At 38.4% G+C, this 15,414-nt stretch overlaps 1 protein-coding gene across 3 annotated transcripts in view; it reads left to right on the top strand.

Annotated features, from left to right (window-relative positions):
* The first annotated feature begins 4,706 nt into the window (after positions 1-4,706).
* Positions 4,707-15,414, top strand: part of MCPH1 (microcephalin 1) — a 126,292-nt gene continuing 115,584 nt past the window's right edge. Inside the window, exons 1-7 of one of the 3 annotated variants that reach the window (XM_085056682.1) lie at positions 4,707-4,842; positions 6,962-7,053; positions 9,357-9,475; positions 12,715-12,799; positions 13,370-13,490; positions 13,829-13,969; positions 14,961-15,029. In XM_085056682.1, coding sequence (XP_084912808.1) covers positions 4,824-4,842; positions 6,962-7,053; positions 9,357-9,475; positions 12,715-12,799; positions 13,370-13,490; positions 13,829-13,969; positions 14,961-15,029 — 646 coding nt within the window. In that variant the 5' untranslated portion in view covers positions 4,707-4,823. Of the gene's footprint in view, positions 4,843-6,961; positions 7,054-9,356; positions 9,476-12,714; positions 12,800-13,369; positions 13,491-13,828; positions 13,977-14,925; positions 15,030-15,414 lie in introns of those variants that run through there. The other 2 variants (XM_085056684.1, XM_085056683.1) reach the window with 2 other exon arrangements.

Below are 15,414 nucleotides of genomic sequence, written 5' to 3'. Positions count from 1 at the left end.
TATATGAAGAAGAAGGCTTGGTCAAGAAGTACTAAGTGGGGAAGATAAATAAGATGTGTCACAGGAGAGGGAGAACTAAAGAAGATTCTAATGGAGATCCTGAAGGTGAGTGAAGATGCAATGTAGCTCCAGCTTAACCGTCTTAGATAGTTAAGATTCCATCACACTATTTTAATTATGAGCTTGGAAATAAAAAAGGGTGTGCTAATGAAATTTGCAGATGGCCTGAATGGAGGCTTTATTAAAACAGAATCAGACTGGAATATAGAAACAATCAGATGATGTCATGTATTGGAATACAATGAAATTGGAAACTAATAAAGAAACAGTTACAATCCCAGAGTTCCTGAGCTGGAAATATTAGTCCATCACAGAATAGTTACGTGGTCCTGAGAAAAGGATCCCAGGGTGGAGTATGTAAAGTATATCTATCAGTCCAATATTAATGGCACAGAACATGGCCACCAAAACACTGCACAGTTTTGTATGCTACTTTAAAAATCAACATTCAAACTGAAACAGGCATAGACAAGAGCTGTTAGGCTTACTGAGAAAACAAGGAGTCTGCCTCATCAGAGGAGACAATGACAGCTGATGTGGACAATAAGAGCTGATTTCTGGAGCTTCCTCAATGAAGGCAGCATGCAAGTCTGTACCTTCTCCAAAGCACTGCTTCCCATCCCTGCACCTGTAATGGTCAAGTAGAATTGTAGAGATGATAACTCCAGTTTTTATACAAGTGTTCAGGTCTTAAATATAAAAACTGATTGACTGACTGGGATTTACTACTTTAGAGGAAGCAATGCACCCCAACTGTTTATCTGGGACATAATTCACACCTGGAAATTAAGATTAAAAAAAATAAATACAAAAAGTTAAAGCTGTGTGGCTAGCACAGATTTTTCCCATGAGAAATTTTCTTGTGTTTTATAAATAAAGATAAAGTTTGGATGTTATTGGAACAGTGTCCCAGAACTTGGGCAGTGCAGGCCTGGCCAATCAGGCCTGGGGGAAGGCTTCTGACTGACCAATCTGGGTGACTTTTGAGAACTCTATATATGTGATGAAATCAAAACAATAAAGGTCATTCCTTCTTGCCACTGAGAACTGGTGCCTTCATTACTCTGCTAGCTGCTCAACAGCGACAAAGCTGTTCTTTGCACAAATTGGAAATAGGCTCATAAAGCCACCCAACCAAATAAACAAACACCATCTAATAATCAATATACAAAATCAGAATTTACTTAATAATAGCAAACCTCCTTGTTTGTTCTAGGAATCTTTCATATGCTTAATGTCAAGTCCTAGGGAGTAATACATAGCCCACCAACTGAACTCCATGTCTGAGAAATTGTCTCTGTGATTGAGCGTTAAAAAATACAACCCCAAATTTCACACCCAATTCATATCAATCAAATAAGGGCTGGCTGAGAAAGAATCTTTTGAATTACCAAAGAAAGACTTGAGAATACAGCTCTTTTTATATTTTACCTAACTCTGGAAAACTACTGCATTGCTGGATTTATTTTAGTTTTTCAAGATTGTTTGGATGGCTGTGAAACATTTAGGCGTTCATACGTTCATACGTTCAAACATAGGACTTCTATGTTTTTGGGACTATTACCTCTTTTTGATTAGGAAGTCAACTGAAATGTAACCTTCACAGTTCCTTCCTTTCTTAATATAATCAACCTGTAAAACTCTTTCTTCCTAGTGCAGCATTCTATAACCTGTATGTCCTAGGAAGTACTGACTGTAGAGAAATCATGTCAATCTAATAGTTAATGCTATATTCCTAGCTTTATAGACGCCATGAAATTGCATATTATCAAGGCAAACAACAAATCTATTTAGAGGGCATTTACATTAAGTTTACATAATGTAAATAAGCCCCATTCATTGTCATTTTCAGGAGCTCATTATGGCATGAAAGCTAAAACACCCTGATGTATTAAACTAGCAAAATAGAAGCTGGAAAAATGTAGTGCTGCTTTTGGTATGTACTAGAGGATGATAAACGCTGAGGACTAACTGACCACAAGACAATACTGGCACAAGAACAGACAACTATTAAATACCAGTAGAGTTCTGAAGTTTAGTCACCATCTGAGAACTAAGTTCTTGTAAATCCTAAAGTAATTCTGAGGTCAAAACTCCAACTGTTTAAGACAAAACCGTGAATTTGTGGGAGCATTTCAGTATTCTGTGTATTCATTTTCATGATAAAAAAGGTGAGCATCCCAAGCACAGTGTTCTCATGAGTAGTCCTAGTCTGCTCTGATAATGAATTACATCTTCTTGCAATTACTACTTTTCATTGTCTCTACTAGTGTAGAATCAGAGCATAAAGCTATAATTGCACATTTCAGCATATTTGCCTTTAGCATCTATAAAACCTTTCAGCTAAAGGCTCAAACACTGCCTGTAGGTTTTTTACTGAGGATTTTCTATGTACCTTTAAATCTCCCCTGCCTCCACTTCTGGAATTGCCTTCAGATCAATGTTCATAGACACTGCGTTTAGACTTGACTCCCTTTTGCTTGAGGCACAGTTGAGAATCTCAGTAAAAACATTTTATTATTGCCTAGCAAAGAACAGTGTAACATACTGACAGAAGTACAAAGGATAAGTAAATACAAACAAACATATGTATGTAGATTGACTGGTTACTTTATACACATAGTGAATACATAAGTGAAAGGAAGTCTGTCACATGTTCAGCAGAGGAAGCACCCAAGAACTTATGCTAAACACTTGCCACAGATCTAGTGCCAAACTAATGCCCTGGAAATGAAACAAACTGTCTCAATGCCAAAATATTACACATTAGATTAAGATATCTTTTAAAAGCATTAGTATAGCTATCTGCTTGGTAGACTCCTAGAAGTAAAGACTTGAGTCTCTCCATGAAAGTAAGAATGGGCATAATGGACCACACCAAAGCCTTTTTTGGGTCTCTCCAATGGAAATTACTAAAAAAAAGAACAAAAGAAAAGGAAAACCTGGAGTGTTTCCTGTACCTTCTCAGAGTCCAACAATATACAATTCAGGGCTTTACTGAGGAAAAGGTGGGTTTGTACAATTTTGATAGTCTTAAAACAGTTTTCATGAATTTGTTGAATTTGCTCCAGAAACCATGTGGTTTGCCAGCACTCTGAACACTTCCACAGCCTCATGTGGAAACATCTCTTCTGAGAAGGTCCTATCTCGTAGTTTCTTTTGGTAGTCACTAGTTCTTGTTAGGAATGTACCCCTCCATGTTCACCTTCAGCACACAATCATGATTTTAAGGACCCCTAGCACATCCCCCTTGCACTGTTTCTTTTCCAAGCTGGCAAGTCCTTGTCTGAAGAGCTATTTCTCATACGGAAATCACTTAGTATCCTTGGTTTGCATCTCAGTTGTTTTTCCATGTCAGCTATATTAGTTTTCAGATAATGAAATTAGAATTACACATTGAAGATTTCAGAACAGCACCAATTTGTACAGCCATATACATGTACAACTTCTGAGCTGTGTGAGTTGCATAATAAAGCTGTGCAGCATCATTTTCCTCAATATATTCCTTCTTTCTCACAATAAATCTCCTTACACTCACTAATTCCGTTATTTTATTATAAATTTTATCATTTTTTTCCTGGGGAAACCATGAGTTTTTCTCTAACTTCTCTCTGGTATCATTTGCTACACTCCAGCCTTTGAGCACCAAAGCCAGTTCCTGTTAGGGTTCCCTAACTATAGTTAATAGTACAGTTGCTCTCAAGAAGTTTTACATGCTTTGGTAAATACTGTCTCACAGTGCTCTTTGCTAACCCCTATTTTGCTGGCTTTTTCTGTTGTTTTCTCATTTCAGACACTGCAGTTTGGGCCACCAGAGCTGAGAGACCAGCAGTTCTCCAATGCACTTTCCTACAAACTAAAATTCTTCCAGAATGCCTCTTAAGGATTCCTTATGGCGAATGGTGACACAGCAAATTCAGTTAGTGTTTGGCTTTGTCAAAACTTCACGGCATCCTGGCCTGTGTCAGCAGTAGTATGGCCAGCAGGACCAGGACAAGTGATTCTCCCCCTGTACTGGGCACTGTGGAGGCTACACCTCGAGTGCTGTGTTCAGTTCTGGGCCCCTCAGTTCAGCAAGGACACTGAGGCGCTGGAGCGAGTCCAGAGAAGGGCAGCGGAGCTGGTGAAGGGTCTGGAGCACAGTCCTGTGAGGAGCAGCTGAGGGAGCTGGGGGTGTTTAGCCTGCGGGAGGCTCAGGAGGGACCTTACTGCTCTCTACAAGCGCCTGAAAGGAGGTTGTAGGCACCTGAGGGTCGGTCTCTTCTCCCAGGAACTAGTGACAGGATGAGAGGACATAGGCTTAGGCTGTGCTAGGGGAGGTTTAGGTTGGATATTAGGAAGAATTTTTAAACAGCAAGAGTCATTAGACACTGGAATGGGCTGCCCCAGGAAGTGGTGGAGTCACTGTCCCTGGAGATGTTTAAGGAAAGACAAGGATGTGGCACTCAGTGCCATGGTCTACTTAACAAGGTGGTGTGGAGCCCCAGATTGGACTCGATGATCTGAGATGTCTCTTCCAACCTAATTAATTCTGTGGCACTGTTTCCAGTAGCATTCGGCCGTGCGAGCGCTCTCCCGGCACAGGGCAGGGCCGGAGCCGGGCCGAGCTCACAGCGTTTCCGATCAGTCCCGCGGTACAGCCCAGCCGCTGCGCACCCCGCAGCGCCGCCCGCCGCCGCCCCTCGTGCGCAGGCGCGGCGGGCCGTGCGCGGAGGCGGATTTGAACCGTGGCGGGCGCCGGAGCCTCCCGGGCCGTGGCGCCAATGGAGCCCGTCCTGACAGGTACCGGCTCGGCCGCCATGCGGCGGCTCCTCATGGCGCGGCCGAGAGGAGCCACCGGGCTGGCCCGGGCTCCGCGCTACCCCTGCCCCCTGTCTCCTTGCGGCTCTTGCTCCGGCGCTTCCCGGCTGGGCAGCCGGAGAGCGGCCGGGCAGGCCGGGTGGCGGCCCGCTGTGGGGGCCCGGCCGGCCGTGGTCAGGGCCGCCCCGCGGGCTGCTCCGACTCGCCGCGAACCGGCTGATCCCGGCAGGGAGGCCTGTCCGGCCGGGGCGCAGGCCCTGCCCCGCTGCGTGGCCGCCGGGCATGGCAGGGCCGGCCGCCTCCCTCCGCTCGGGCTGCCCCTCTAGGGTGCCTCCGGTCGGACACTGCCCTCCTCTGCTCTTCCTACCCCTGCCAGTCATGGCTTTCTTCTGCATCTCAAAGTTTCTGCCTCGCCAAGTTGCCCTCTCATGGCCATTTTCCTCTGCAATCACCGCCTTCTCTAAGACCTAAGGCTGGCGTTTACAAGAACCGATATCTACTCAGAGCTCTTCTAGTTCAAAAAAGCGCCAAGCACTTCCTCATTTTCCTTTCCATCATCTGTACAAAAGCTACAAAAAGCCTCGCCTTTTGCTCTAATATATTTGATTAGCTAAAATTAACTAATTTTTGTAAAATACACCTTTGATCCTACTGCCGTTGCACGGAGCTTTGAAGTAGCATCCCTTTAAGTTCCTAGTTTGACCTTTACTGAAATGTTACAGTCTGGTTTTCTCTGCGAATTTTAGTTATGAAAGTTCTAAAATATTTGATGTAGGAGGAATATACTATCTTTTCAAATATTCAAGTGCAATGTTTTTCACAATCAAAGAATTAAGGAATAAAGCAACTGGCAGAATCCGCCCCAGTCTTGTAGTAGAATGAACACAATTAAAAGCACGTTGGAGTAGACTTGTCTTAAATTCCCATTTATATCTGAAGTTGTAGTACCGATAATGAAATTTTTCCTCGTGGTTTGCACGAGGAAGTGGTTTATATTTCATATTTCTCTTATCTGTCGAAAATATTTCCAGTAATTGTAAAAATATTTTAATCTTTATTAAAGTACTGCTATTGTTGAAGCATTGCTCTGGTTTTCATTTAGAAAGGAGACAGATGAGACTACATAATAATTAATCAGAAGGGCATGCTTAATTATCTTAGTAGCTAAGATAATTAAGCAATATTTGCTAAGGATGACCCTTTTAAATTGAAACTCTTGATTTCATTCATGAGTTCTGAGAGTTGTCTGGCCTGCAGTTTGCATAAAGTTGTTTTTAGTGAACTGCCATTTCTCCACTTTTGGGAATTTTCCTGATTTGCCATTCAGAATGGGAAAGTGGCATGGCCAGTGGAACTGTAGGTCAGTTTAGTGCCTGTCCTATGTGAAATTATTGAAGGGATGGTTATGAGTTTTACTTGCTAATCCTTCCTTGTCAATACTTCTGTCTTTGGTTGTTTGAAGATATTCTCAACCATGGCTGATTTTGATTCCTTTAAGAGTTTGTTAGTCTGCTTAATAAAGAGAGCTAATTAAATCTGAAGACCTAAAGTTACATAAGCCAACTGACATGAAATTTTATCAGTCCCTAACATATGTACTTAATTTTGGGTGGTTCAATATAAAGAAAGTGAAAATTGAAGTGTGTTAGGAACGGTTAAGTAATATTTCTGCAGAGTTTTCTTGGAGTTTGGAAAAGGAATAATTCTACTGTGGTGATTTAATTTTGTTCTGTAAGTTGTAGTATATCAACTGGTTTTCAAATTTTTAATTAATCTGAAGATTAGCAGCATTAAATAATGGTTGGGGTAAGCAGTCATGTAAGGATAATGCATTGCTTATTAAGCTGGCAATGTGTTTTCAATAGATGAAGTGAAAAGTTGTTTAACTAGTGTCAGACTTCTGAGTTATTTCCATAGTGACTAATTTAGGAGATATAAATACACTAAAAAAAACCATTCTGCTGCTAAAATCTGACAATTTAGTAAAAGCAATATTTGCAACTGAATGCAGTATATATAAAAGGCAGTTTAATTGAAAAGGCAATTTAACCAATTTTACCATAGTATGTACTTCTTAGTTGTTTTCTCTCTTCTGATTCAGGTATTTCTGCATTTGTAGAAGTTTGGTCATCTAACAGAACAGAAAATTACTCAAAAACCTTCGAACAGCAACTTCTTGATATGGGAGCAAAAGTAAGGAGGCTATTTTGAAATAAATAGAATGGGAAAGATCTTAATTATAAATTAGCTTGCTTGTTCTGCTTGTCATGTATATTTCTTTTTAGTATGAGTTTTTAAAGGGCAGGAAGGAAGAAAATCACAGACCTGAGAATAGACCAATGTGCTGTAAAATTCCTGCACTGACAGATGGGAAATGCATTTTAAGCCTTTCTACATCTACAGACCTCTTTGCATATTAATGTGGTAGCATGCATTTCTTGGGAAGTACTGGGCTTGCTACATACTGTGAGCAAAGCAAATCCTAAGTGTTGAAAGCCTATGTTTTACAAGTATGTACCTTATATTGTTTTGTTTTTGTCACCTTGTAAGCAGCTGCTCTTAGTCCAATATTTTCTAACTCAAGTAGCGTGACATTTTATTTTTCCATTCACTCTGCCACAAACTTGGATCTATTCCAGAAAGTACTAGTAAAAATACATCCAAGAGTTTCGCTATATGTCTCAGTGGTTTTTTCCATACCAGATAGAGTTGACTTGTAAGTACAAAACATGTTTAATTGCCAGCTGTAACATTTCAACCAGAGACCAAAGTCAAACTGGCATCTTCCCTTCTTGCCCATTATCACTGGTTAATGGACATTTTTACAGCCCACATCATGCTCTAAAAAATACTTGTGTGGACTCCCAGTGCTCTTTAAATGGGCATATGTAGATGTCTCTTACAGTAATTTAGGAAATCTTGCTGGTCTCCATCCCCAAAGCCTCTCTTTCTTTATGAAGTAAGCTGAGTGAGTGTGACAGAACAGTGGGATAACCAGTATTATTATTAAAGTAAACACAACTCTCAATAAATAACTCAAGTAAAAAGAACAAGAAATATTTCTATGCTGTACTATCAGATCTGTGTAATTCTGTTCTGATGATGTTAGATATTTTTCTCGCTGAAAATATGGCAGAAGCATAAAGCTTCAAAATTCCTCAAAATGGTCAAAAAAAACAGATATGGTGCAAGCAGACAATACAGATGAGCCTATGTAGCAGATCCCTATGACTGAATAGGGATGGTCACGCTCTTGCCCTATTCCAGACACTTCCCTGATATTGGCTGAGCACATAAGTAAGCTGACTTGGTTCACTGTGTCAGGAAATTAAATTCTAGTTAGTTTTTTGCTAGGTTGTTGATTGAGACATCTCAAAATATGTTCAGCTGAGCAGCAGCAGATGTTCAGGTTAAGGGAGGAGATGGGAAAGGTGAGAGGGAGGTGTAAGGTGGTACTCCTACATAATTTGGAGGCAAAGCTACGTCAAGCATCCTTGGGACATGGGCTGTGAGCCAGATACTGGCAAAAATAGGTAAGCAATTGCATCTAGAGTCCTAATTTATTCCATAAGAGATTAATGGATTGTTGTATACCTAGAAACTTAAATATCATGGGGATTTGTCTTCTAAGAAGTCATAATCGGCTTGCCACAAGAAATGTTTGTAAAAGCTGAATAGTTTCTTTAAAGCTAGATGCAGACCCAACATCCTGTGAGCCAAGTACAACAGAAAGCTACGGAGCTATCTCCATTTGGCTGGGAGGATGCTGCAGTAAAAAATGAGTTATGTTGATCTCAGCACATCAACAATCACAACAACTGGTCAAGCAGTTCTGTGTAGGGTGCTTAGTCTCCACAAAGGAAACCTTGTTTTTGAAGAATGGAGTATCTAGAACAGAAAACATTGCTTGCCAATGGAGGCTGACAATTTGATCATCTGTGTTGACTTTAATTTTCTGTATTTCTCATTTTTTAAAGCATTCCCATACAAGTTTTGTTTGTAGTACCTTCAGCCTTCCTTCAAACCGAAAAGTGATTTTATTAACAAAAATCAGTTTAAAAATGAGGTTACTCTTTAACCCTGAATTCTTTGCTGCCGAAATGATATTTTGTTATTTCTTTGGATAGTGGCATCTGCATTCTGTACTGGCTGTTGCAGAAGAAATTATGTTGCATTATATAAATAAAAATGTTGCAAGATTACTGATACAGCTAGAGTAGGGAGCTAGTAGGGAAAATGGTAACCTAGAAAAAAAATTTGAAAACAAAAGGCTACTTTATCCCTTTAGCCTGTTTTAGCTTGACTAATGAGACTGGAGTTTTGATTGCTTGAGGCTTTTTGGGAAGATGGGAAAGATCAAAAGAGTCCTTGACATAGTGTTTAGAATAAATTTTTACAATAATGGTTTATACACTAAAAATGGACTACACTGGCTGGTTTTATTAGCAATTTCCAATTATCAGACTTAAATATGAGCTCTCTGTGTATTTCTGCAGGTTTCAAAAACTTTGAACAAACATGTGACCCATGTAGTCTTCAAAGATGGACGTTTGACTACGTGGAAAAAAGCACAGAAGATGGGTGTAAAAATAGTTTCTGTACTCTGGGTGGAAAAGTGAGTACTCATGGTTATAATGAATGTGGCCTGTTCCAGAGATAAGAGATTCTAGTATTGTTTTATTGAAAAACTTAAAGACAGACACTGTTTTATTAATGTACTTGAAATAGTGATAAGCCTATGAGTAAATTATAACTTCTGTATGACATTATTCCTATTATAAAGCATGTGTCTCGCTTCAAAAGGTAAAATGTTAAGTCTTAAAACCTGAATGTGTTGAAGTACGCTCATAGTACGTTTGTTAATCATTCAGTGTTCTACTCCTTTGCTCTCAGATGGCATGCATAGGCAATGAAGACCAGATATTTATGTTGAATAGGATTCTTCCATTTTCATATGAAAAAGCACACTTCATCAAGGGCACTGTACTGCTTCTGTACTTAAATCCTGTAAACAGAGTATATCCTAGCAAGAAAGAAAAAGATCCATATGTATTCTGGCTTTTAAGACATTTGGCAGATTCAGAGCAGTACTGCTTGAAGTTTCTCTTCTACCATATGGAAAAAGTTAAATTTATTTTTAAAAAAAAATCAAAGAAAAATTTCAGCTGTGCAACCAGTCCTTGAGAATTTGCTATGCCATAGCTGCTTCTCTGAGTTTACAAAGTTCTTGTGCAACCCAACTATGATTTCAGATGACGTGTAAAAACACAGTTTATGAAGATGCATGTGTTATACTCAAACACCCCAATCAATACATCAATGTGATGATGGAAATAAGAGTATAAATAGAGAGGGCCTTAGCTATACCAGTTGTAATATGCATGGAGAGATAGGGGTCTAAGTGCAGAAGTTTCAGGGGTTTTTTTAGAAGTCGGGGCACAAGGGGGGAGGGCAAATCTGAAGTTTATAGCCACCTAAATGTAGGGCAGTACAACCAGAAAACTTGCAATGCCAGTCCATTAGCCAAGAAAGAAATGTGTGCAGATCTGCAGAGGCAAGGTTCTTCTTTTTCTTTTTTTAAGTATGTCAGCTATAGAAGTTACAGCCACACAACCCAGCCAGCTTTAACACCAAGGAAGAAATACCTTAAGTTCCCAAAAATGAGGGCAGTGCAAAATTTTATTTATGTGAATATGTCTTTCTGGGACCTGGTGGTATTTGAATGTTTGACAAGGATGGTGATTTCAATACTGTCATAAAATTTAATATGCTCTTCCGGTGGCTAAGTGTATAAATACAGAATTTGAAATCTTAGTCACATTAACTATAAACTATTTGAGGACTTGGATGTGCTGTAGTAAAAAGGATCTCATAAAAGTCCAGGTGAGCAGCATCAGCAATGGAAAAATGAGAGTGCATCACAGGGGGAAGTCTAGGATGTGTCATACAGAAATACTGTTTCTGTTATAGCAGTTCCACCACAAGAGTCTCCCCTGCTACACTGGAAGGCACTGAGTGGATGAACACTGTAAAAAGCTGAGGCATAGGCACAAGTGGACATGTGATACACTAGGGGACAGCATGGAGCTTTGAAATCCAGGTGTAAAAGCCTCAAGAAGCTTTAACTTTTGCTGGATAACAGCAACAAAGGAAAAGACGAGAGAAAGCATCTAGAGGGAAAGCTTGGGCTGTTTGGTAGGAAAGAGAAGGCTAGCATCTTCCTGGTATTTTTTAAGTGTTCCTATTATCACTTTCTGACCAAAGCAAGGTCTTGGTACACAGATTACAGGATGAGGTTTGTTGGAACTGGAGGAGTCATGTGAAATAAATGTATTTTATTGCAGAGGAGGACTCAAGCTGTGAATTGTGATGGAACTTCTCTGTAATATTTTTCTTTTGCCCTTTAGTTTAAAGCAAATGCCAAAAGGTACAGAAGAACATACGTCTTAGATTGGTACATACTGTAAGCAGAATTCATGAGAATATCATATCCTTGGGCAAAGTATAGGTCAGGAGTGGTAAAAGCTTATATAAGAGATAGTAATGAATGTTCTTACTTGTCATAGGGTTATTCAAATGAGGCACAAGCAGTCTCAGATGCTGGTAGGCAGAAGACAGTCTATTGAATCCTGGAAAAATGTAAAGAGGAAGGACTTAATAACTATGTGCTGGTAAAATCATGGTCCTGTGTTAATGGAAACTTAGTTTGAACCTGATAACCGTGTAAGCAAATAATGCAGAGTTCCTATGAATTGAATTTTGAGCATTGCTATAAAAGATGGCTTTATTAACCAGCTGCTTCCTTCAATAGCAAGTGGCACATTCTCAGAATGGTCAGAAATGTGTGTCAACTATCTAGCGTAGACTGGGGCTTGTTGACTCCTGTAGAAGTGCAATGCAAAACCAAGTGTCTTAGTTATTGCTTGGGTTTAATTTAAAGTTTGATGCAAAATGAGTAACAGCTTTGTGGTCACTAAGAAAATGGTTTTTACTGCTTCTTCAACACAAATACTTCAGCCTAAAAAAAAAAATAAGTCAAAACCCAGAAACAAGAAGAATCCTGTATAAGATGGAATTGCTACAATCTGTCCAAACTGGGGACACTCACTACTTCCACATCAAATATATAATTGTGAAGCTCTACCTGTGTTTTCTTAGTAGGGTAACTCATCTCATAAATGAGTTGTATAGATCATTTACATTCAGACTTGTCTGCAAGTAAAAAATTCTTAGATTTAATGGTAAATTTTTCTCATTTAACTTCTCTGAATCAATGAAATCTCTGAGTTAATGTAACTTTACATCCGTGCTGATTATTATCCAGAATTTAATAACAGTCCCTGGAGTCCAGCTTCTGACTATCTCTGTTTGATGGTCCTGAGAACTCTAAAATTCAGTGAGTTTGACAACCTGCAGTGGTTTGTCTTTCTCGTCCATTCAAACCCGAGTAAGGAAGGACGAGGCTTTACCAGTACAGGCTCACACTGTGTAATTTGACGCCTCACATCGCTAGGTGTCACCAGAGCCACGCGCGGCTGCTGGGAGCACCATCCAGCAGATTGGAAAGGTGTGGAAAATAGCGAGAGTGGGAATCTTGCCGTTTCAGAGCTGCAATTTAGGGGCATCATTGGCACAAAAGATTGTATCACATATTTGGCATGTAATAGATAGACTTGGGGAAGGGGGGGGTAGCATTACAGTACTAACCTTAAAGTTACACACTTAGGAAGGGTTGGTGTTTCATTTCTGCAGGGCTCAGACATCTCTGCTTGCAATAAAGGTTCTCATTCCTAAGAATGAACAGACAAAATCAAGAGAAAAAAAACACCGAACTTTCTCTAATTTGTTGTATAGGTGTCGAGAAACTGGAGTACATGTTGATGAATCTCTATTTCCAGCAGTAGACACTAATGAAGGACTTTTACTACCAATCAAAAAAGTAAGTGTGTGATTTTTTTAAATAGGCCCAGAATAGTAAACTTTAATGTTTGAACTTGACTTTCTGACCTCAGGCATTTGAACTTTTATTTTCAGAACATTCTGTAAACTCTACCTGTCCACTCAAGTAAGAGCTAAATGATAGTCTGTTGCTGTGATCATGTGACATTTGAAGAAAGTGTACTAAAAATCGAGTTTTTGTATTGGTAATTACAAAAATGAAGATTTAAATTAAAATTATATAATGATGACTAATCCAAAAAACATGACTAATGTGTGGCTTGTGTTTCACAGAGTTGTAACTAATACTAGTATTTTAAAAAACTACCTTTCAATCTTTAACTTTGCTGCAAGTAAAAAAAAAAAGATTTGTTAGGTTCTTTCTTATTTAATATTAAAGTTTACTTTGCAAAATGGTAACTCCTACAATTACCTGTAACTCTGAAGGAGGTGATAAGCAGCATAAATACCAATAATAAATGCTGTGACAAAGTGGTAGGCAAAACAGGAGATGTAGTTAATTATATTGGCATTTTTATACATATAATTAATAGGTTTGTCTGTCTTGTAGCACAAATGTATGCAACCAAAAGACTATGTTGAAAGAACTCCAGAAAATGATAGAAAACTTCAGAGAAAACTGCACCAAATGGCTAAAGAATTAGCTCTACAAAAGACAGCAGCTAATGCTGGTAAGAACAATTTTTTACTAAGTTTTAAATATCTGAAGTTATTTCTTTAAAGTACTTGATGGGGCTTTGGTGTTTATTGGTTGGGGTTTTTTGAGTCTTTTTCATCTTGCCATGAGAAATGAAGTTGATGTAATTTTTACAGGGTTCTTTCCAATTCTGTTGTGTTAAGGCATCTGTAAGGCATCTGCCCACCTTTTCTGGGCTAAGCAAAATCAACACATGATCTTAGATCTAAGAAAACTGCTTTTTGCCAAGTTTTTTGAAAAAAAAGAAGAAACTTTATCTGAATCTGTTACAGCATTTAAATAATAATATGTAAATATAATTTCTTTGTGTAGAAACAGAGGTACCAGTTTTATTATTTACAGACAACGGTTCACTTATATACAGCCCTGTTAATAAGATAAAAGATCAATGCAATGCAAGGGAAAGAAGAATAAAGGATATCAAGGAAAAAAGAGAGAATCTTTCTCCTACTGGTAAGAAGTTAAATTTTGCATACTTATGAACATGCATAAATGGCTGCTGGTTTTATTGCTGACTTTTTTGTGCACTTGTGCTCTCGCTTTGAGAATTTTTTTCATATCTTGATTGCATGTCTGGAACACAGTGGTTGCAAAATAATTTTTTTATCACTGGACTGCTCAAGAGGACTAACGTTTAATCTAGACTTTCTAGCCATGTACATTGATAATTTTAATCTCTTGATTAAACTTTACAGCAAGACTCTAAATATTATTTCCCGTTAAAATTTAATGTGGATTATGTGCATGACAAAGATTTTAATATTATTACTTTCACATCAACAGTTTAAAAAGGAGCCCAAAACTGAAGCCTGTCCAGGCACTGAAGAACAGGAATTAAAAAAGAAATTAATTTGAATAATTTAATTAAATAAATCTAGTTGATTTTAAAATGCATATTCTGGTGAATTAAATCTAGATTGTAGTTCTTAATTTTGTTTTTTTAGTGTTTGCATTACCTTACTGAGAAAATATTAAGGTCTAAGTCATTAAGTTTTGCTAGTTACTATAAAAAATGTTGAATGTAGAACATCTACATGATCTATGATCATTTTGGTGGGGGTGGAATCTGGAGTATTTGAAGTTTTAAGATGTGTATGTCAGCTAGACTGTAAATTTCTATTTTCAAAAATAATTTTGAGATGGATGAAAAACTAAATCTCAGTTTATTTTAGTGAAGCTTATATTTATTTTCTCTTTGAATTTTAAGGTAAACTTTCAAACATTTTTCAAAGCATTTCTGCTATATCAAGACTTGGCTGCCAATTGCAAGATTTCACAGATTCTTTAGTGGAATGTCTCAACAGGGCTTAGAAATATCTGTTATAACTTCTAAATGGTTTGACATCATTCATTAGTTTCAGAAGAAACTGCTGAGTTACCTAGAAAAACTGCTTACAAATATCTAATAGCTTTTTTTGTTCACAAATGACTGAAACATTTCCAGGTACCTCACCAGGAGACTGCCCGCTTTCTACTTGTGTCTTAACTAATTCAGAAGATGTGCAGCTACCAGGTAGCTAATATAACTTAATATATTAGAGAAATTAAAAATATTATGTGTTCTTTATATCTTACTTTGGAAAGTACAGCATACTGAAGTGGGAACTGTATCTCTTTTCTCAATCTTTTATATTTAAAGCTGAATTATCTTAGCTTTTCTTAACTAAACAAAGTATGTTTTACTAAGAAGTCAAGAAAAATGGAACATGAGGGATCCCAGTGGGTAAATGCTCTGCCTTACTTCTGCATTGCTTGCCTCACTTCCTCCTCTTTACTCATACCATTCCGTATTAATAACTTCTTGTCCTGACATGGTATCAGTCTTCTCTGCTCTTAACAATGATCCTGTATGGAGCACAGAGTACACACCAAACAGTGTGATGTGGGAAGCTAAAAAG

The sequence above is a fragment of the Lichenostomus cassidix genome, chromosome 3, assembly GCF_008360975.1.
Source record: "Lichenostomus cassidix isolate B80296 chromosome 3, HeHo_3.0, whole genome shotgun sequence".
Lineage (NCBI taxonomy): Eukaryota > Metazoa > Chordata > Aves > Passeriformes > Meliphagidae > Lichenostomus > Lichenostomus cassidix.
Note: the sequence above shows the minus strand (reverse complement) of the source record. Positions and strands in the feature narration are given on the sequence as shown.